Genomic DNA, 19090 nt, shown 5'->3' with positions numbered 1-19090 from the left:
GCATGCTTTAATACATAATTCACAATGTAGTGTGTTTTTTTAAATTTTTTATTTCATGGTTGCTGAAAGGATGATGGCTCTCAATTTCTTGTTGGATTCTGACATTGTTGACCTGCATTTCCATCATTCTTAGATCTTTATTTTGCCTGTGAAGTCCATGTTTTTTAATTTTTATGGAAACGCAATAAAAAACTTGCTCAAAATGTAGTTTTCATAAAATGTGTTGCTTCTCACTTACTATATAGTTTATATAGTACTTTATTAGACGCGGACATTTCAACCAGTTTGTTAGTGAAGAAGCATTACCGCAACGCATTATAACGACTGTTCTAAAAATATTTTACTTTGAAAGACTGACCCGGAAAAAGCAGGACTAAAAACCGGATTTTGAGTAAACGTCGAGGAAAAGATGCTTTCAATGGCCTCTCCGAAGATGGAATAGTGTCCAGCCAGTGTCCAAATCCAGGTTCGGTGCCCTTATCAAGCATTATGCAACGCAAGGTGTGCTAAATAGCTTGCTTTCTATTATCGTATTTTCAAATTTCACTTGTTGTCAATCACTGTTAAATAGCCCATTCAACTGACAAGGTAACAATAATGAACTCACGTCGTTAGTAGTAACCGATGCCCATTGTGTTCGGACATTCATTTTTTTATTTTAATGCCATGGCGGTGTATAAAGTCCAACAACGAAATATTTTTGGGGGCACACTCACTCGTGTTTGGTAGTAGGCGTTGCCTTTTTTGGGGGAGATCGATGTTAACGTGAACATTTGCTCGTAATCGATCTGCAGGGACGTATTTGGTTTACATGGTTTGCATGACTCACGCTGAGTTTAAGGTTTATTTTCACGGTGGGATATTTTGGACTCGTAATAGCTAGGTTCGTGTGGTGGCTTTGTCCCATTGAGGGAAGCTGCAATTCGTTCCTCTGCAAACGCCCGTTCACTATCAAGCTTCGACGTAAGACATTTTTCATTGATGAGAACCGGTGGACGTGTTTCCGGTTTTTAGTCAAGGACATATTTAGCAATACGGCGGGACCTTGAGATACGAGTAAGGAAATTGGGGGACAGATTCAATCAGTCATTATGATCAAAAATATACATTTTTTTCCTCCATTAAAGTGACTTCATTTTAAAAAAAATGTAATTACAGGCCAACTGTGGAGGAAAAAGCCAATCATTTTCTAATGTAATTACTATGTATTTACAACAAAACAAATTGTGATTAAAAACATGTCTATGCAAAGTACAGAGAGGAATACCTTTATTTACATTTGAGGTTAAATATGTCAATAGTAATTTTATACTCAATTGCAACTGTTTACCATTTCATTGTTCATTATAACTACGTCATTATGAATGGTATGGAATTCATATTTCTGCCATCTCTATTGCTCAACCACGCGTGTGTATCTCTATTTTGGTTCAGGATTAAATGATTGCCGTCATGACTGGCGCTGAGACGGAAGATGACATTCCTTTTGGTGAAAGGAAGACGGTCACCGATTTTTGTTATCTCCTGGACAAATCCAAACAACTTTTTAACGGCTTACGGTGAGACATGACGTCTCTAAATCCATCTTTTCCATTCCTAAGCACTCTTTCAATGTCCTATCCTTTGTCAAAATCCATTTTAGCTTGATGAAAATATATCTATTTTATTGTAGAGACCTTCCCCAGTATGGACACAAACAGTGGCAGTCCTACTTTGGCCGTACTTTTGATGTCTACACCAAGCTGTGGAAATTTCAGCAGCAGCACAGGTTTTCATATTTATTTATTTATGTACAAATGTGTCCATCATATTAAGGATACATGGCTGAGCAATCCTGCACTTTTGTGTACCGTAGTTATTCGAGTATAAAAATGGCTTAAAGTCTAATTAATCGTCAAAATATTTCACATTTTTCAAAGTCTGATTCATCATCATCAGACTCACCAAACAATTGATTTTATTCTTTTTGAATTCTTTTTTTTCTAAGTGAGCACTGGCCATTAAAACGTTTTCTTGCGCACCATCTAGTGGACAAAGTTAGTTTATACATCTTCCTTTATTCATAACGGCTGCTGAGGGGTCTTTTTTTATCAGCAGAAAGCAGTGATACATTGTCCACCCGAAATGTGCTTCAGTTTTTTTAGTATACATAATTTTACACGTTATACTCGAATAAATACATTGAACACTGATTCTGAATGTAATTTCCTATCAATAATGATGCTGTATTTTTGGACAGGCAGGTTTTGGACACCCGCTACGGCTTGAAGAGATGGCAAATTGGGGAAGTTGCATCCAAGATTGGACAGCTTTATTACCATTATTAGTGAGTCTTTTACATATATGTTTGTTTGTTTTTAATTCCCATGTTGAAATATTCTCACGCATGTCTTTTTCCCAACTTTGGCAGTCTCCGTACGTCGGAAACAAGTTACCTGAACGAGGCGTTTTCTTTCTACTCGGCCATCCGTCAGAGGTCCTACTACTACCAAGTTAACCGAGAGGACAGGTTTGTGTCGAACATAAACTCAGTGTGGCTTAGAGTATAGCTTTATAACTTAGCATGACATCAACTACATAATGATAATAGCGTCATATTGACTTTTTAATCATGTCTTCTAGGCCTGAATTAGTTGTGAAGAAGCTCCGATATTACGCTCGATATATAGTTGTGTGTTTACTGCTTAACAAGATGGACTTAGTCAAGATTTTGGTCAAGGTATGAAAGAATGTACTTCATAGAAGAAGTCAATTGTTATTATTATATTTATTATTATTTTATTTATTATTATTATGTGCTTTTTGACCCCCATTTTTTTTACTGAAACATACAGGAATTATCCGAAGAGATTGAAGATTACACTCAACGATTCAATACCGAGGATCAGTTGGAATGGAACCTGGTACTTCAGGAAGTGGCGTCTTTCGTGGAGGTAGTAACCTTCAACACAAATTAAATTGGACACACGCCTTTAAAAATATCTTTGGCGGAACAAAATAGTGCAACTTATAGTCCGGATAATGCATGGCTACTTTTGTGATGAGTACTTTTTTGGGGTTGGTTTCAAACAGGCGGACCCCGTGGTACTTTTAGACGACAACAATTCTGTCACCGTCATCAGCTATCGTCTTCAAGAAGGGGGCGTGCCTCCCCTGGAGCAAGGCATGGTGGTCGGCCAGTTGGTCCTGGCCGACGCCCTCATCGTCGGCAATTCCAACAGTCAGGTGACCCTTTTTTATGATTTCTACTGAAAATTATGACAGAGTAAAACCCACAAATTCACTAATTAAGTATAAAAGTGCATAAATGATAGCTGAGGGGCTCGGGAATCTGTTCTTGAACTCAATTTAGCTATTTATTGCTTTTGGTGACGCAAGTCTTGAGGGACCAAGTTGCTCCAGAAATGATTTAATCATGTGTTTTTTTTCATAATGACTGACACTATTTCTTCTACATTTTCTTATTACGGCTAGAAAAAGTGTAAATCCTCGTTTTAAGAGTGTCTTATCTTGTTTTCATTCAATGTGATATTTTTCTGGCTCTTTTGTTGTTGTTTTCGTTCAAACGTGAGCAACTGTCTCCCTGTTCCTCGTCTTTTAAATAAAGTTTTTGCTTATTTGAATGTTGTTTCTCTGCCTTTTAGGTGAAGTTCAGCGAATTGACCATCGACATGTTCCGTATGCTTCAAACTTTGGAGAGGGAGCCGGCAAATCTGGCCACGCAAACGTCAAAACAAGGAATTCTGGTAAGTAAAAAATAAAAATTTGGATTGTCTTGATTTTTTCTAATTTATTTCCAAGCCTCATACACTTTGTAATTATGTATGTTTCCCCCCAGGAACCCTCTGAAAAGCCGGCCAAAAGGGAAAACCCTCACAAATATCTTCTTTACAAGCCCACCTTTAGCCAACTTTTTACCTTCCTGTCTGCCTCCTTCAAAGTAAGTGCGGAAAGACTTCTTCTTTTTAATGTAAATGATTCAGTGGATTGCAGTCAGGTGCATTCTTGTTTCCATGGAAACCAAGTGTTAGTGTTGGATTTATTTATTTAATTGTATGTTATGGTTTTATTTCAGGAATTGCCGGCAAATAGCGTTTTGCTGGTCTATTTATCAGCAACTGGGGTTTTTCCATCTATCCATTCAGACTATGAAGGTGAGTGGATTATTATTATGACTTGATTCATACATTTACTTTATTATTATTTTTTTCCCCTGCTAGGACCTTTTGATTTCGGGGGCGTCCTGACAAATTCCAACCGAGACGTCGTCAATGGAGAGGCCACTCAGAAGCGGAATCAGTCTCAAAAGGAAATGCACTGGTGAGTAGAACAACCATGACATGTTAATTCAAAAAGTGTGAGTGTCTAGGGGGAGGGGTGCTTTGGTTTCAACCTGGACAGAGCAACATTTTCCTCAATACTAATGTCCACCGCGTGCAATCAGTGGATTGCCGTCAGCTGGGTCTTGCAGCCCAACCCCCGTTGGTTCAAGTTCCTCAGTCAGCTCGCTCGGTCGGTCCTGGACGGCTCGAGCAAAAAGCAACTCCCATCCCACCTCACCCACAGCAGCCCAACCCCTGTCGATTCAACTTTGTCACCTATGTATATGTCCTGGATGGATTGGAGCAGCCAGTTCAATATTTTTTTTAACCTAATTCAAATGGAGGCCATCAAAGTGCAGACTTTTAACCATTTTGACTCATTTAAGAGCACATTTTTTTAAATGATATTTTACAAATTTCATTATTTGCAGCTATGTATGATGACAATAAAAGCTTTTGATTTGATATAAAGGCATAGCATCCCATAAGATTAGGCTTTCATTTTAAACTATTCCTCAAAATGTAGCCTTTCATAAAGTGGAAAGCTTTGCACAATATTAATGCCCACCGCGTGCAATCAGTGGATTGACATTAGCTGCTTGTCGCAGCCCAACCCCCATGGCTTCAAGTTCCTCGGTCAGCTCGCTCGGTCGGTCTTGGATGGCTCGAGCAAAAAGCTACCCCATCCTCCCTCCCCCATCCTCCCTCCTTCCCAACCTCCCCCATCCTCCCATCCTCCCTCCCTCCCTCTCCACTCACAGCAGCCCAACCCCTGCTGATTCAATTTTTTTCTGTTTTTTTGGAACTATGACCTTCAAATTGCAAACTTTTGAGCATTGAAGAGGGAGAGAAATTGAAGCATTGGACATATGAAGGAAAAGGGAGCATCCCATAAAACTAGGCATATATTTAACAGGCATGGGCAAACTCAAATAAGGGCAAAAGTCAGTGCGGGGGTGCTTTGGTTAAAAGAGGAAAGCTTTCCTCAATACTAGTGTGCGCCGCGTGCAATCAGTGGATTGACATCACCTGCGTCTTGCAGCCCAACCCCCGCTGGTTCAAGTTCCTCAGTCAGCTCGGTCGGTCTTGGATGGCTCGAGCGAAAAGCTACCCCCACTCCACCCCACCCACAGCGACCCAACCTCCATCTATTCAACTTTTTCCATGTTTGTGGTGAATGACAAAAAGCAGCCAGTTTAAGACAGTTTTTTTTGGACCTATTTCAAACGTGGGTCATCAAAGTGCAGACTTTTGACCATTTTGACTCATTAAAGAGCACATTTTAAATTATATTTTACAAATTTCATTATAAGCAGCTGTGTATGATGACAATAAAAGCTTTTAATATAATATAAAGGCATAGCATCCCATAAAATAAGGCATTCATTTGAAACTATTCCACAAAATGTAGCCTTTCATAAAGAAGAAAACTTTCCTCAATACTAATGTCCACTGCGTGCAATCAGTGGATTGACATTAGCTGTGTCTCGCAGCCCAACCCCCGCTGGTTCAACTCTGCCCGATGGCTTGAAACCCAAAAAAGCAATCCACCTCCGCCCTCCCCCGATGTACAAGACATAAAATTTAAAGAATATCCCCCATGTTAACACAGTGCTTACTCTATTGACCCTATTTATTTGTGTAAAACATGCAAAATGTTGTACCTAAAGCAATGTTCTGTTCCACATTATACACAAATAAATACAGTAAATGGCATTTCCACACCAAAAATAGCACACTTATGTGCGGTAGGATTTATAATGAATATTTAATGACATTAATGAAATGTAATATCCTTCTTGTTGACAGTCTTCATCCTGGTGATTTACTCCCCTTTACCCGCAAGCCACTTTTTATCATTGTGGATTCTACAAACAGCACTTCTTATAAGGTATGTTCGTCAATAATTTGACCTCCCAAAATTATTATTAATTTTTTTGACCCCTTGTAGAATTTCACCAATATGTTTGGCCAACCTTTGGTGTGTCTACTGTCGCCTAAAGTATATCCCAAGACCGTACAAGGTTTGTTTACAACATTTTGTAGCTTTAGGACTCCTTTAACGGTTTGAATCCCGCTTTAGATCCGTCTCAACGCGGGAGTCTCTTCACCCTGTTCCTGTACAGCCCACTCTTGGCTTTCTTTTCCGTTTGTGGCTTGAGCAGCGTCAGGCGAGAACTTTGGCACAGCGCGCAAGAGTTTCTACACAAAGTCCATCGCGACATCGGGCAAATGATCGCGCAGTCGCCGACCATAGGTGATTTCATCCCTTCAACTTTGTCCAAAACGCCCGTTCGTTCAAAAAATAAAAAAAATAAAAGAGTCGTTCTTTCAAAAAAGAGCCGTTCTCTCAAAAAAAGAGCCGTTGGGTCAAAAAAAGAGCAGTTCATTCAAAAAAAAGAAAAGAGCCATTCGTTCAAAAAAGAGCCAAAATGACTGAGTGTTTTTAATTTTTCTTATTTTTTTTTTCATCACCCCGACAGATCAAGCCTTTTTGCAATTCTTTGGTGACGAATTCCTTCGACTTCTGCTCATCCGCTTCGTCTTCTGTTCGGCCGCGTTGAGGCTGCATAAAGTGTTTCGGGTACGTTTCCAGTTTTGATCTTATGCCCAAAAATGAGCTATTCATTTTCAAGTTTGCTTTTGTCTTCCTGCCTGTTCAGTTTTTGTCTTTTTTTGGGACTTTCAGGAGGCGCAGAGCTTCCCCGAGTCGTACCCCGAGCTCCCCAAACAAGACACGGTGGAGAACGGCGTTCTGCAGAGGCACATTTTAAAGATGGCCACCCTTCTGGACGTGCAGAACATGTTTTGGGACGATTCGGTGGAAGCCTACTGAGGTTCTGCTTTTCCCTTCTTTTTGCACACCGCCAAATATCTGTCGACACACGCAGCCGAATTCCGAGGCCGAAACCTCGTGTCGCATTGAATTCATTTTTTGGAAGGATTTATATGCAGTAAATTGAGTGTCAAATGACTCATTTTAATCCGAATTTTCGCTTTTCAAATCAATGTAGTGCGTCACTTTTCTACATGGGTTGTTGTGGGGAGCTAGAGAAAAATCCCAGATGAATTTTGGCGCCGGCCAATCACGAGGACCAATTAAAACGTCGGGTGGGAAAGTCGGAGAAAGCAGCCAACCAGCACTCACCCTTCGTAATAGGCCAGACCAGATTCATAAATAAATAAGCACTGTATTTTTAATCGGTGATTTGCAATTAATATCAGATGAACTCTTTGAAAAGGGAAGGGAAAAAATATTGGTCATAAATTAATAATAACAATATTTAGTTTGAGTGCCAAATAGGGTTTGTTTTTTTTGCTTGGTTTTTTTTTGCTTGTTTTTTTGTTGTTGCGTATTTTGTTATTTTTGTTTGACTCGCACTCAATTGATGGAAAAATGATCCAAAGTTGGCATTTTTAAAAATATATAAACACAAAATATCAATCGTTTGAGATCTTTGCACACAAAAAAAATAGAAGATTAATCGACAATTGTGGTCTTTATTCGTCTCATTTACGAATCTTATGACTCAAATAAATTCAATAATTTTTCTAAAATTATTTTCCTTTCTTATTTATTTATACACCCTATGAATTTTGTCAACATGTGGCACTCTAAAACATTTGATTTTTGATTTTTTGAGTTTTTTTAGTGCGTGTTGAAAATGTTTGAGGCCAAATTTGAACAGAACAATTTTAAGAACTGAAATGACGCAACGTCGAGAACATAAAACCAGCATTATTAAACAAAAAAAACAAGTTGGAAGCAAAAAGTAAATATGGCAACTAAAATGTTTATCATGCAGTAAATTAGGAGAAACTATTTTTCATACTAATGCTATTCCGGCTGTATTTGTGTAAATAGAATGTATAAAAATATCATGTCAAAAGTGTCTAAATGTTCTTTTTTTTGGCTTTTTAAGAGCTTATTTGCTCATAAATTCATACTTTGGGATCACAAATATTTTGATTTATTTGTAGCGTGTTTTTAATGTTTACGACAAGATTTCAGAAGCTAAAATCATATTTTTAAATATTACAACATGCTGGACTTCTTTTAATGGTGTTTTTGTTTCATGGAATATTTATTTTTCATTATTTCAAGTGAAGAACAAAATAATGCTATTTTGAAATGGTATGTTTTATTTTTTTTCATATCACCAAGGCGGCACATAAAGAATTAAAATGTATATTATTGTCGAAAAGAATTTTTAAGGTTTATTCATGCGTTTTATATGTTGAAACAAAACCATCATGTTTTTTTGGTGATATCAATTTTTGAGATTATTAACCAATTTTAAGCGTTAGTTCAATTTCATGTAGTGAAACTTCATCTTTGTGTGTGATTGTGATGTTTTAAAAGATTTTAGTGATGGTCTCAATAGATGACATTGTTGAGAGTGACACATTTTTAGCTAAAAAAAAGAAGGAAAAAATGCCTGGAAAAAGGAAAATAACCTTTTAGTAAAAATTTAAAGATTCACTCGTATCTCACAACAACAAGCTTGCTCTTAAAAAGATTCTGATAGGATGTAGTATTTTATTATGCAACCTTTATTACAAACGCTATTGCACAAAAAAACTTGCATAATAAGTAGTATCATCATTATTATCCCCTTTTTTAATAGCAACGAAGCACAAATGAGACACAAACTACCCCACAAATCATTTTGAAATGTTTCTTAAGCCTGTTTTTTTTCTGTCCTGTAGCCATTTTATTTGCCTTTTCCATCTAGATGGTCTATTAAAAGTGAGTTTATGTGATTTCTAAATATTGTGAAAAATTTCCGTTCAAAGAGAACATTGCACAAATGTTAATGTCTACAAGTAGCATGTTTGTTTTTATGATTAAGTGCCAAAGACTGGTGGTTTCCTTCTCACTAAATAGGACTTATTGTGTAATCTTGTTTCTGTGTTGCCAAAGTAAGACAATAAAATATGTTAATGTGCCATTCCAAAATGGACCTGTTCATGTCTAATTACTGAGCGGCTATTATGAAAAATTATCACAAATAATTTAATTTTGTGTGTATACAGGTAGTCTGTAGTAGGCTGGGGTCTGCGACACGTGTGAGGATAAGCGGACCGTTGAAAGGCTAGTGTCCCACAAGTGAAATTAGTGGATTGGCGTCAGGTGCGTCTCGCAGCCCAACCCCCACTGGTTCAAGTCCTTCAGTCAGCTCGGTCGGTGCTGGATGGCTAGGGCGAAAAGCTACCCCCACCCCACCCAAAAAGGCATAGTTCATATGTTTATGAAATTATGGGGAAGCTGCCATGATAATTTTGCTATGACAGTTCCCGTTTATTTATTTATTTTTACTAATTTCTTGTCAAAAATATCCATATATACGTATCATATTCCAACTCTTTGCGGAAGTAGGGGTACTGTCCATAACAGTCAGTATCCAATAGCGTGCCTGCATTTTTGCAGTAGGGCGTGCCCTGGTTACGGGCAGCATCCAATCATATTGGAGAAAGGCGTGTCCTGTGCGACCCCAATGTGGGATTCATAATAAACGCATTTTACTCATTCTTTGACAGCGATGAATCCGTTATGTTAATATATTGATACATTTCAACGAAAGATTACTTCTGCTCGCTTGGAAAGGGGCATGCGTAATAACAAAAAGGAGGCTACAAAGTCAGATACATTTTAGCCGTATTTGGTAAGTAAACATAACGGCCCCTCAATGCTAATGCTATTGGCTAGAACGAGCGGCTCAAATGATGCCAACAATATTAAGATATATTTTTTGATAGACTAACTGCTTTGAAGAATACGTATTTGACATGTCACTGCCATGTAGTGCACAAAGGACTTGTATGCCCTCACGAGGGGCAAATTGTTGAAAGATAGCTACAAAATCGGGCCTTGTGTTGCTATCTCGGTATGCTAGTGTGCGAGCTTGTTAGGTTGTTGCGCAAGGTAATAAAACTGCAATAAAGTGCTCAATGAAGTTTTATGAGGAAATTGGCAGTCTATGTCTATGACTGTGTAATACGCGTGTCCGTTATGGAATTGAAATTTGGCGTCCTTCACTACAAAACACAAATGAGACAGTTGTAAACCCACATTAACAAGTAAAAAATGGGTTATTACCATTGTTATTATCCCGAAATCAATCATTCGCAGGCGTTACTTGGTCATTTTTTTGCACTTGACTACATTGCAGAAATGACTACATAGTACAATGTATGGAAGTGGGGTGAGTAGTTTTTGAAAATTGGATCAAATAGCATTTCCTTTTTGATTTTAGAGCTCAAGAGCGATGCCTGAAGTTCGCGACCTTTCCGAGGCGCTGCCAGAGATGCCAATGGATCCCATCACTGGAGTTGGCGTTGTAGCCTCCAGAAGTAGAGCACCCACTGGTTATGATGTTGTAAGTTATCGCTTTTTCTTAAAAATAAAATCATAATAACTGAAGTATACTGTTGATTGTAGGTTTCGACAACAACTGATGGTCTGGATGCTGACCTTTGGAAAGATGGCCTTTTCAAGTCCAAGGTTACCCGATACCTCTGCTTCACCAGAGTTTTCTCCAAGGAAAATGTACGTTTTTTGATTGGACATAGCCCCTCCTTTTTCTCTTTTGAAATCGTGCATACATGAAATACATTTTACCTCTGCGTCTTTCCAGAGCCATTTAGGAAATGTTCTCGTCGACATGAAGCTGATCGACATCAAAGACACGCTCCCGGTCGGCTTCATCCCCATCCAAGAGACAGTTGACACGCGTAAGTAGTGAGCAACTGTTGCCCATTGGCGAGACTCACTGTTCCAAAATGGTTGACATTTCTGACACATTGCATTGAATTGAACTATAAACATGGAAATGGCGTTCTTCTGTCGTGTAGAGGAACAGGCATTCCGGAAGAGACGACTTTGCATCAAGTTTATTCCACGAGACTCTACCGAGGCGGCCATCTGTGATGTTCGAATCCTGGGGAGGTCAAAGCAGGCCCCCCCACAATACACCTTTATTGGGTTAGTTTAAATCGAACTCATTTTCCCAGCGGCAGCTGATCATTTGTAAAGATGACAACAATAACAAGAAAAAAACCTCCATTTTGTTTTTACAGAGAGCTAAACAACATGGGCATCTGGTATCGTATGGGCACCGTGCCACGAGCTCGGGACTCTTCCAACACGTCAGGCGTGAATGACATCCAGGATATAAATTCTACCTCCACTTCGGTCCCGGTCCCTCCAGCTCCAGTCGCTAAGTACGCCCGTTCATATTGCGGTCTTCAATTAGTAACATTCAGATGAAATATAGCATTCATGATGTGCTTTATTTTTTTTTTTTGTGCAGGCATTTTTCCATGACTCTCCCCGCCAGTTTCAGAGGGAAAAACACAACTCGACCAGATTACGAGCATCAAAACTCCAACCTCTACGCCATTTCGGGTTTGATATTCAGCATTTCTCAAAAGTTAAAAATGGCAAAATGCCTGGGCTTTTTATATTGAATGGTTATAATGTTGACAACACCACAGTGGTGCTTAACTGTGGCTGAAACAATACGGTTTTCATTGTACTTGCTCCACAAATTATGATATGCATATGCTAAGTGTAGTTTATTTGAACCTGTTTTCCAGCAATGGATGGGGTGCCTTTCACAGTCTCGGACAAATTTGCCTGTGCCTCATCAGATGTGAGTTTTTGTTTCATTTTCATCAAATGTTCTTCAAAAATGTTTTTTTGAGTGAACTGTCATTTTATCCAGTTGCAGCAGTTGGATCTCATTGGCATTACCATCAAAACATTGGCTGAAATTGAGAAAGAAGTGAGTATGCTTAACATATTACAATTATGCATATGAAGCTATGAAGCTATGTTTAATTTTCCTCTATAACAGTACGATTACAGTTTTCGAACGGAACACAGCGCTGCCGCCCGGCTCCCCCCAAGTCCCACTCGGACGTCGCTGATCTCCGAGGCCTGAGAAAATCGTCCGGTCGTCCATCCGGCGCCGCGAACACAACGCCCGGGACAAACGTGCTGACAACCACTGAGGGCCACGCCACTAGACCTTCTCTGACACATTCCACTCATCCGCAAAAGTGTTTGGAGGACAAAAATGTGGCGGCGGTGAATTTGTTCCAAGCTGATTTTGTCGTCCATTTCAACTTGCAGTTTAAAATGGCCGAAAGAGTCCGAAACAGATATTAAATGTGAATAGTCGTAAAACACAATACTGTTATAACGGAATAGTTCATTGTTCAATATAGCTGTAGATACATTTCATGACTTTAAACATGCATTGACAAATGTTGCTTTTCTGAGGAAAGTAAAAATATTGGAATAAATTGATTTTTATAAAATTAATAGTGCATTTTACTGTCTGGTGAGCTATGTTTGCTTTTATTTTATATATTTCAGCCGGAAAGAAAAATATTACAACTGGACTCAAGTATTAATTTGCAATTTGTAAAGGCATTTTTTGAATTGATTAGAAACAACAACAAAAAAAACTGACCAAAGACCTTTGCATATAAGCATGTATTACATGAACATTAATATAATCTTGTTTGCTTGGTGTGTGTGCAGAAGGTTGCATAAGATGCCCTAGAATTTCTTTGTAGCTGGGTTAATGCCATGTAAATGTATCTATAGTGTTTGTGACATTTAATATTCACTATGATTTTTATGTTGACTAGCTAACAACAACACAATAAGATTAACAATAATATACAACAGCGTTAGAAGGAACATGGTTCTTGTACTTCTGGGTCATCTCGTTCAGACAGGATAATAAACCTACAAAACGCTGACAGGATTTATTTTACAGGGTATTTATTTTTAAGTGTATTATTATTATTAAACAAATGTTTTTTTTTTATAAATATTAACAAATAATTAATCTTAACATTTATCCCAAGCGTCGCTTCACTACACGGAACCGAAATGATTGGCTGTGAACAGAGCGTTGCAAAGTCGGACCAAAAAAGACGACGTACGCAACGACAAGCTGATAATTATGTTGTTTGTATACCCCAATGTATCATTTCTTTAATTACAAATCAGGTGTGCCTGGAAGATGCAATTGCATTCATTTCAAAATGACAAGATAAACTGTATATGACGGCGGGCTGTGATCAAACCAGGTAATTGTTTCTTTACAATTGAACGGAATGGTTCCATTTATTGTTGCTATTTCCATTTGTCAATTGCAAGAGATGTACTTTGCATTTTACCTTTATAAGTTTTAGTGCTCCGTTCAAATTTCTTGTATGAAAAAATATAGGTTTAACCTTTTTAACCTTCGTTGTTTTTAGAGGTTAAAGTGGGCGTACTTACGTTACTTAAAACCAAATGACACATTTTTCCCACCCGAAAAAAATGATGTCAATAATGTAACATAATTAGGAAATGACGACTGCTATCCAATTGACAAGAACTTGTGAATGAATGTCCTTCTTACTTTTCCAAAAGGGGAAGAAGAAATGGCCTTTTTGGACAATCCTGCCATTATTTTGGCCCACATCCGACAGTCTCACGTGACCAGCGACGATACGGGAATGTGCGAAATGGTGCTCATCGACCAGGACGTGGATCTGGAGAAATGTCACTTGGCTGTGGTACCCGGCGGCGATGGCGACTACGAGTCCACCATGCTGGGGTCCTTAAACGATGGCTTCGGCGCTGTGCCGGACGGTCACGCCGCTTGTGACCTTTCCCAGTCCATGGACATCACCTCCAGCTGGGACTTTGGCATCCGGCGCCGCTCCAACACGGGTAAATCGACCCCCATTTGCAGGGCGGGGTTTTCGGTGAGGTCGATAATGCGTTAATGCATGCTGGAAGATCCGGAAATCCTGATTTGTGGCTGTTTTGAAGGAGTTGGGTGACCAATCTGGGGAAGGTTTACATTCAAATTCAACGTGTGGCGTCCTTTTTGGGTTATTCTAGATGTCAATTTGGGTACTGATGAAAAAGATGCATTATTCTGGGGAGTTTATTTTAATTAGTCCGAACGTTCTGGGTATAAACAGCCAAAAAAATGAATGTTGAGTCCCAAATTGTGGTTCCTGTTGACAGTCGTTGAAGTTTAGAACTCAAAAATGATGGTCGAAAAAATATAAAGTCAGGATCATTAGTACTTTAGGGAATATTAAACCAATGTATGAGACAAATATGTATTTCTTTTTTTACCAAAGGCTGTTTGGAGGAAGGAAAAACCTTATTTTTTTTCTTTTCTGCAAAACAATGACAGATTATATAGTTAGAAAATTATTAGCGTTAGCTTTCGTTAGCAGCTATTGGTGTTGTGTGTTGAGTTTAATTGATGGAGTTGAATTTTATTTGTTTTTTTTTGTGTTTGTGTTTGATTTTGGGGCTGAAAAGTTGAAAAATGGCATTTTATTTTGGGCTCTCATGATTCTTGTGGTCAAATTGGTGATCCGTTTGGTCAAAATTGCTTGGAGTGGTTCCAAATCCTGCTCAACAGGGATTAAGAATTGATATGTTGTGGCTGTTTTATTAGGAATCCAACAAGATAGCCATGAGAAAACCGGGGCTGCTGGTAAGATAAGAGGGACCATCATCTAACTTCAGATTCATATTTTACTCCTTTTTTGTACTTTGCAATAGCGTTCAGAAGACTGTACTTGTTGACTTGTTATGTTGTTCTTTTTGAAAGTTTAACTAATATTCTTTTTTTTACAGCCCAAAGACTTGAAAGACTAAGGAAGGAACGTCAAAACCAAATCAAATGTAAAAATATACAGTGGAAAGACAGATCGTCCTCCCAGTCAGGTAGTCAATCTTATTTTTTATTTTTATAATTTCATGCTGTTTTTGTGTCATCTGTTTTGGTGGTCCATCTTATTATTATTATTGTATATACTATGGGTCTTTCTTTAAAAAAAAAAAAATATATATATATATATATTTTGAAAAAATAATTTAAGTTTTTTGCTGTTTCTGATGTGAGATGCGTGTTTTTTTTCCTTGAAGAGTCTCAAATTTCGGCTCTTTTTGTTCGACTCATTCGCCACCCGTGTCCTAAAATGGTCATTAATATAATCTTTAGAGCTCTGTATTTAAAAAAAAACAAGTTTAATTGGTGAAGAATGTATTTAGAGTGTGGATAAATTGAACACATTGGCATTATGATTTATACCAATATAATATTTGTGTCTTTTTGTGAATTTTCTCTGAAGTGGAGGATCTGGGCTCCTTTTTTGAAAAACGTGATTTTAAAGATCGTGCGCGCTCCACGTGTATGAAATCCACCCTCTCACTACGACTTGAACAATGTCCCCAGCAGCTCAACAACCCCTTCAACGAATACTCCAAATTTGACGGCAAGGTGAGTTGTTTTTTTGCTTCAAATGATCCGATTCCCAATTTAAAAGCTTACATTTATGTTTTTAGGGCCACATTGGCACGACAGCCACCAAAAAAATCGACGTCTACCTATCCATGCAAATGGGTCAGGAAAAAGTTCACCCCATGACGGTGGTCACCATCGCCAACGCCCGCGTTCATGATCTCATCGGGCTCATTTGTTGGCAATACACCAGCGAGGGACGGGAACCCAAACTCAAGTATGGCCATTTCATTTCATGTCCGTCCCTTCATCACGTTGACAATTTATTTTGACTTTTTTGGGGGGCAGTGAGAACGTGAACGCTTACTGCCTTCACATCGCGGAAGACGACGGCGAGGTGGACACGGATTTCCCGCCTTTGGATTCCAACGAACCCATCCATAAGTTTGGTTTCAGCACCTTGGCGTTGGTGGAGAAGTATTCGTCGCCTGGTCTTTGCTCCAGGCAATCGCTCTTTGTAAGAATGTAAGTCACAAATGTAATGTTTTTATTTCATTTTTTTATATATGGCACATCCCTTTACAACTGTTTATTATTGGTAGATCCCATGATAGTAAGATTTGATCCAAGAATCTTGTATATTGATGACTAGCAGTTCAAATTTGTCCTCTGTATTTCAAATACTTCACATCGATTGGGGAATTGCAAAATAAATCTGATTGGGTTTGACCACTCCTGCTGTTTTTTTGGCACAAAAAGGTTCACAAAATGAGCTTTAATGTCGAGAATTTTTTGGGATGTTGACTATCTCCTCTGATTTTTATTTTTTTAGAAATGCCGCTCAAGGTTTCTCGTTAATTCCCGTGGACAGTCTGAAAGTAACCATGAAGGAAATCCTTCAAAAAGCTCTTAAGAAGAGAAAAGGCTCACAGAAAGGTTCAGGTGATGATGATGATGACATCACAAATTCAACCATCAACAACATCCATTTGTTTTTTTTTAATGTCCTCCATTTCTAAAACCTTGATTTTAGAATAATAGAATCATTTTTTTAAACAGGGCCTCTTTATCGCTTGGAGAAACAAACGGACCCAAATGTTGCTGTAGACCTGGACTCCACACTTGAGACCCAAAGCACTTTGGAGTTTTGCCTGGTCAGAGAAAACAGTAAGTCTTTCCAAAAATGCTATCGGAAATTCCCACACACAGTTGATTGATAAGGAAAAATCACAATCTCCAGGCTCCAGGGGCGAGGAGAGTTCTGAAGAAGACCCCCCCATCGACATCACCACGGTCCAAGATATGCTGAGCAGCCATCACTATAAATCCTTCAAGATTAGCATGATACACAAACTACGTTTTACAACCGATGTTCAACTTGGTATGAGATTTTCTTCCTCCTTCTCGTGTATATCTTTGCCACGTTTATGCTTCTCATGCTTGACCCTTCTTTTTTTAGGAATTTCAGGGGAAAAAGTCGAAATCGACCCGGTGACCAATCAAAAGGCCAGCACTAAATTTTGGATTCGCCAGAAACCCATTTCAATCGATTCGGATCACCTGTGTGCGTGCGACCTTGTCGAAGAAAGAAGCCCCAGTAAGTGTCTTCCGTCCAATATTAGTTCACGTCCTACGACCTATATCACGTGTGTCAAAGTGGTGGCCCGGGGGCCAAATCTGGACCGCCGCATCATTTTGTGTGGCCTGAAAAAGTCAATCATGAGTGCCGACTTTATGTTTTAGGATCAAATTAAAATGATAGATATAGATGTATATTACATTTTCTGAATTATGTATTTTTTTTCTTTGCCTTTTCCAGACCACGCCATTTTCAAGATCACTTATCTGAGCAATCACGACTACAAGCCTCTGTATTTTGAGTCCGATTCTTCCACGGTGAATGAAATAGTTCTAAAGGTGAGTCCAAATATAAGCTATGTGTCTGAAAATCTAAGAAAACGGGAGGAGTCAAATCTTTTTTAGGACTTTTTGTTGTTGTATGGAGCTGACCAATGAGAACAAACGTTTTGATTTAAATCCACAGGTCAACTACATCCTGGAGTCGAGGGCAAGCACTACGCGAGCCGATTATTTTGCTCAAAAGCAGAGAAAACTAAGCCGCCGGACTAGTTTCAGTTTCCAGAAGGACAAGAAGGGGGGCCAGTAAAAAAGACGGAATTTATCATTTTGTCTGGAATCGATTGGACCAGCCTTCATCCCAAATTTTTGCCCCCAACAAATATGTCTGGGACTGGAATAAGACTGAGATTTCATGATCCAGACACTGGATTTTTCCTTTAATCCCCCCAAAAAGCGCAAGATTTGTATATTCCTTGGGCTATTTTAAATGTAAATGAAGTGTTGTATGAAAAGTGACGGACGCCATTCAAAAATCATGTTGTTTTCCCTCTTTGAGGGATTGTATGGATTATTAAGACAAACCCTTAAATATGGCGTTTTACAGTTTTATTTTCGTTATCAATATGTTGTGAATTTCAAAAGTCTGGTAGGTTTTTATATTAAAATAAGACCGACAAAACATTCAAAAAGTAGCTATTGGTTTGACTTATAACTCATTTGTATTTTATCTAAATTATGTGAAAAGACATTGCTATTAGAAATGGGGAGGATAACCTTTTTTGGCCTTATTTTCCTCACCCACATATGCAAAAAATAAATTGGAACAGACACTTTTTGTGTTTTATTAAAGTTTTATACGATACTACATCTCAATATTCAACATATATCTGTCCTCAAGCATGTTTAACTACCAACCTTTTACATCTAATAGACTTTTTGGTGGTCTTTACACTCCAAATACTCCTTTAACACCGTCAATTATTTATGATGGTTATTATATTTAGTGAAAAGAACGGTCTGTTTAGTGTGACGTCACGGTGAAAGTGCAAAAAAAAAAAGTCGCGCACCGGATTGGTGAGCCAGACTGAGTGGTGGTGCTTCCTGATTGGTGAATGCCTTTCCCGCCACAATGCTGGCTGCTAATTGGAGGACGACAATGTTCAAAGTGGCTAACCAAATGTAACATGAAAACATGAAAGCCCCCCCTTCGAATTTGTGGTTTCGTCCTTAAACCAAAACAAGGTGGTTTGTTTGGTGTTTTATGTCGTATTCTATGTCGAGTATGTTTCACTAAATCAATATTTAGTTATTTTCTTTATTAGTTTACCTCGAAAATACACGTTAGTATTCTACAGTCCATTCAATACAATTGACAAACAACAAAAATGAGTTTCCAATTTCATTTAAAAGTGGCCCATTAAATATTTAGACTACAGGGAAAAACCGTGCAGAAAAATCAGTCCACTAATTGACTTTATGGTTATTTCTTTTTATATGCAAGTTTACTATTTTTCATACACTGTGATGTTAGTCTTAATTGATTTTGAAAAAAATGTCATGTTAAAAACAATATATAATTGCAGAGGAGTGTAATGTGACAGCACACACAAATTAATAGGATCTTCCATTCGT

The 19090-nt window shown here is 38.4% G+C and overlaps 3 protein-coding genes across 5 annotated transcripts; all 3 read left to right on the top strand.

Annotated features, from left to right (window-relative positions):
- The first annotated feature begins 358 nt into the window (after window positions 1–358).
- On the top strand, window positions 359–8468 carry scai (suppressor of cancer cell invasion). Of its 2 annotated transcripts, none has more exons than XM_077738031.1 (17): window positions 359–501; window positions 1435–1559; window positions 1673–1768; window positions 2240–2326; window positions 2411–2509; window positions 2623–2719; window positions 2835–2933; window positions 3073–3225; window positions 3645–3746; window positions 3839–3940; window positions 4076–4154; window positions 4221–4320; window positions 6132–6213; window positions 6274–6346; window positions 6406–6579; window positions 6806–6906; window positions 7012–8468. In XM_077738031.1, exons 2-17 carry the CDS (start codon window positions 1441–1443, stop codon window positions 7156–7158), a joined length of 1710 nt encoding a protein of 569 aa, XP_077594157.1. In that variant the 5' UTR covers window positions 359–501; window positions 1435–1440; the 3' UTR covers window positions 7159–8468. The 2 variants fall into 2 exon arrangements, with proteins under 2 accessions (XP_077594157.1, XP_077594158.1); XM_077738032.1 differs by having other exon boundaries at window positions 360–466.
- A 1332-nt stretch (window positions 8469–9800) lies between these two features.
- Window positions 9801–12651, top strand: mvb12ba (multivesicular body subunit 12Ba). 2 transcript variants are annotated; one of them, XM_077737224.1, is made up of 10 exons: window positions 9801–9988; window positions 10580–10702; window positions 10765–10872; window positions 10961–11057; window positions 11178–11307; window positions 11403–11546; window positions 11636–11730; window positions 11922–11977; window positions 12050–12109; window positions 12182–12651. In XM_077737224.1, exons 2-10 carry the CDS (start codon window positions 10592–10594, stop codon window positions 12266–12268), a joined length of 888 nt encoding a protein of 295 aa, XP_077593350.1. In that variant the 5' UTR covers window positions 9801–9988; window positions 10580–10591; the 3' UTR covers window positions 12269–12651. The 2 variants fall into 2 exon arrangements, with proteins under 2 accessions (XP_077593350.1, XP_077593349.1); XM_077737223.1 differs by lacking the exon at window positions 9801–9988 and adding an exon at window positions 10107–10248.
- A 586-nt stretch (window positions 12652–13237) lies between these two features.
- mapkap1 (MAPK associated protein 1) lies at window positions 13238–18288 on the top strand. The gene is made up of 12 exons (XM_077738096.1): window positions 13238–13430; window positions 13759–14061; window positions 14992–15081; window positions 15489–15637; window positions 15703–15875; window positions 15947–16123; window positions 16431–16540; window positions 16658–16765; window positions 16839–16979; window positions 17058–17195; window positions 17418–17515; window positions 17643–18288. Exons 2-12 carry the CDS (start codon window positions 13770–13772, stop codon window positions 17763–17765), a joined length of 1599 nt encoding a protein of 532 aa, XP_077594222.1. The 5' UTR covers window positions 13238–13430; window positions 13759–13769; the 3' UTR covers window positions 17766–18288.
- The last annotated feature ends 802 nt before the right edge of the window (window positions 18289–19090 follow it).

Source organism: Stigmatopora nigra, chromosome 17 (genome assembly GCF_051989575.1).
Source record: "Stigmatopora nigra isolate UIUO_SnigA chromosome 17, RoL_Snig_1.1, whole genome shotgun sequence".
Classification (NCBI taxonomy): domain Eukaryota; kingdom Metazoa; phylum Chordata; class Actinopteri; order Syngnathiformes; family Syngnathidae; genus Stigmatopora; species Stigmatopora nigra.
Note: the sequence above shows the minus strand (reverse complement) of the source record. Positions and strands in the feature narration are given on the sequence as shown.

Excerpts from the sequence above, each read along its gene's own strand:
- scai (XM_077738031.1), top strand. The coding sequence starts at position 1,441 with ATGATTGCCGTCATGACTGGCGCTGAGACGGAAGATGACATTCCTTTT. Across the intron at positions 4,321-6,131 it reads TCTCAAAAGGAAATGCACTG|TCTTCATCCTGGTGATTTAC; the intron begins GTGAGTAGAACA and ends TCTTGTTGACAG. Across the intron at positions 6,580-6,805 it reads CGCGCAGTCGCCGACCATAG|ATCAAGCCTTTTTGCAATTC; the intron begins GTGATTTCATCC and ends TCACCCCGACAG.
- mvb12ba (XM_077737223.1), top strand. The coding sequence starts at position 10,213 with ATGCTAGTGTGCGAGCTTGTTAGGTTGTTGCGCAAG. Across the intron at positions 11,308-11,402 it reads CCACAATACACCTTTATTGG|AGAGCTAAACAACATGGGCA; the intron begins GTTAGTTTAAAT and ends TTGTTTTTACAG. Across the intron at positions 11,731-11,921 it reads CAACCTCTACGCCATTTCGG|CAATGGATGGGGTGCCTTTC; the intron begins GTTTGATATTCA and ends CCTGTTTTCCAG.
- mapkap1 (XM_077738096.1), top strand. The coding sequence starts at position 13,770 with ATGGCCTTTTTGGACAATCCTGCCATTATTTTGGCCCACATCCGACAG. Across the intron at positions 14,062-14,991 it reads CCGGCGCCGCTCCAACACGG|CCCAAAGACTTGAAAGACTA; the intron begins GTAAATCGACCC and ends TTTTTTTTACAG. Across the intron at positions 16,766-16,838 it reads TTGCCTGGTCAGAGAAAACA|GCTCCAGGGGCGAGGAGAGT; the intron begins GTAAGTCTTTCC and ends CACAATCTCCAG.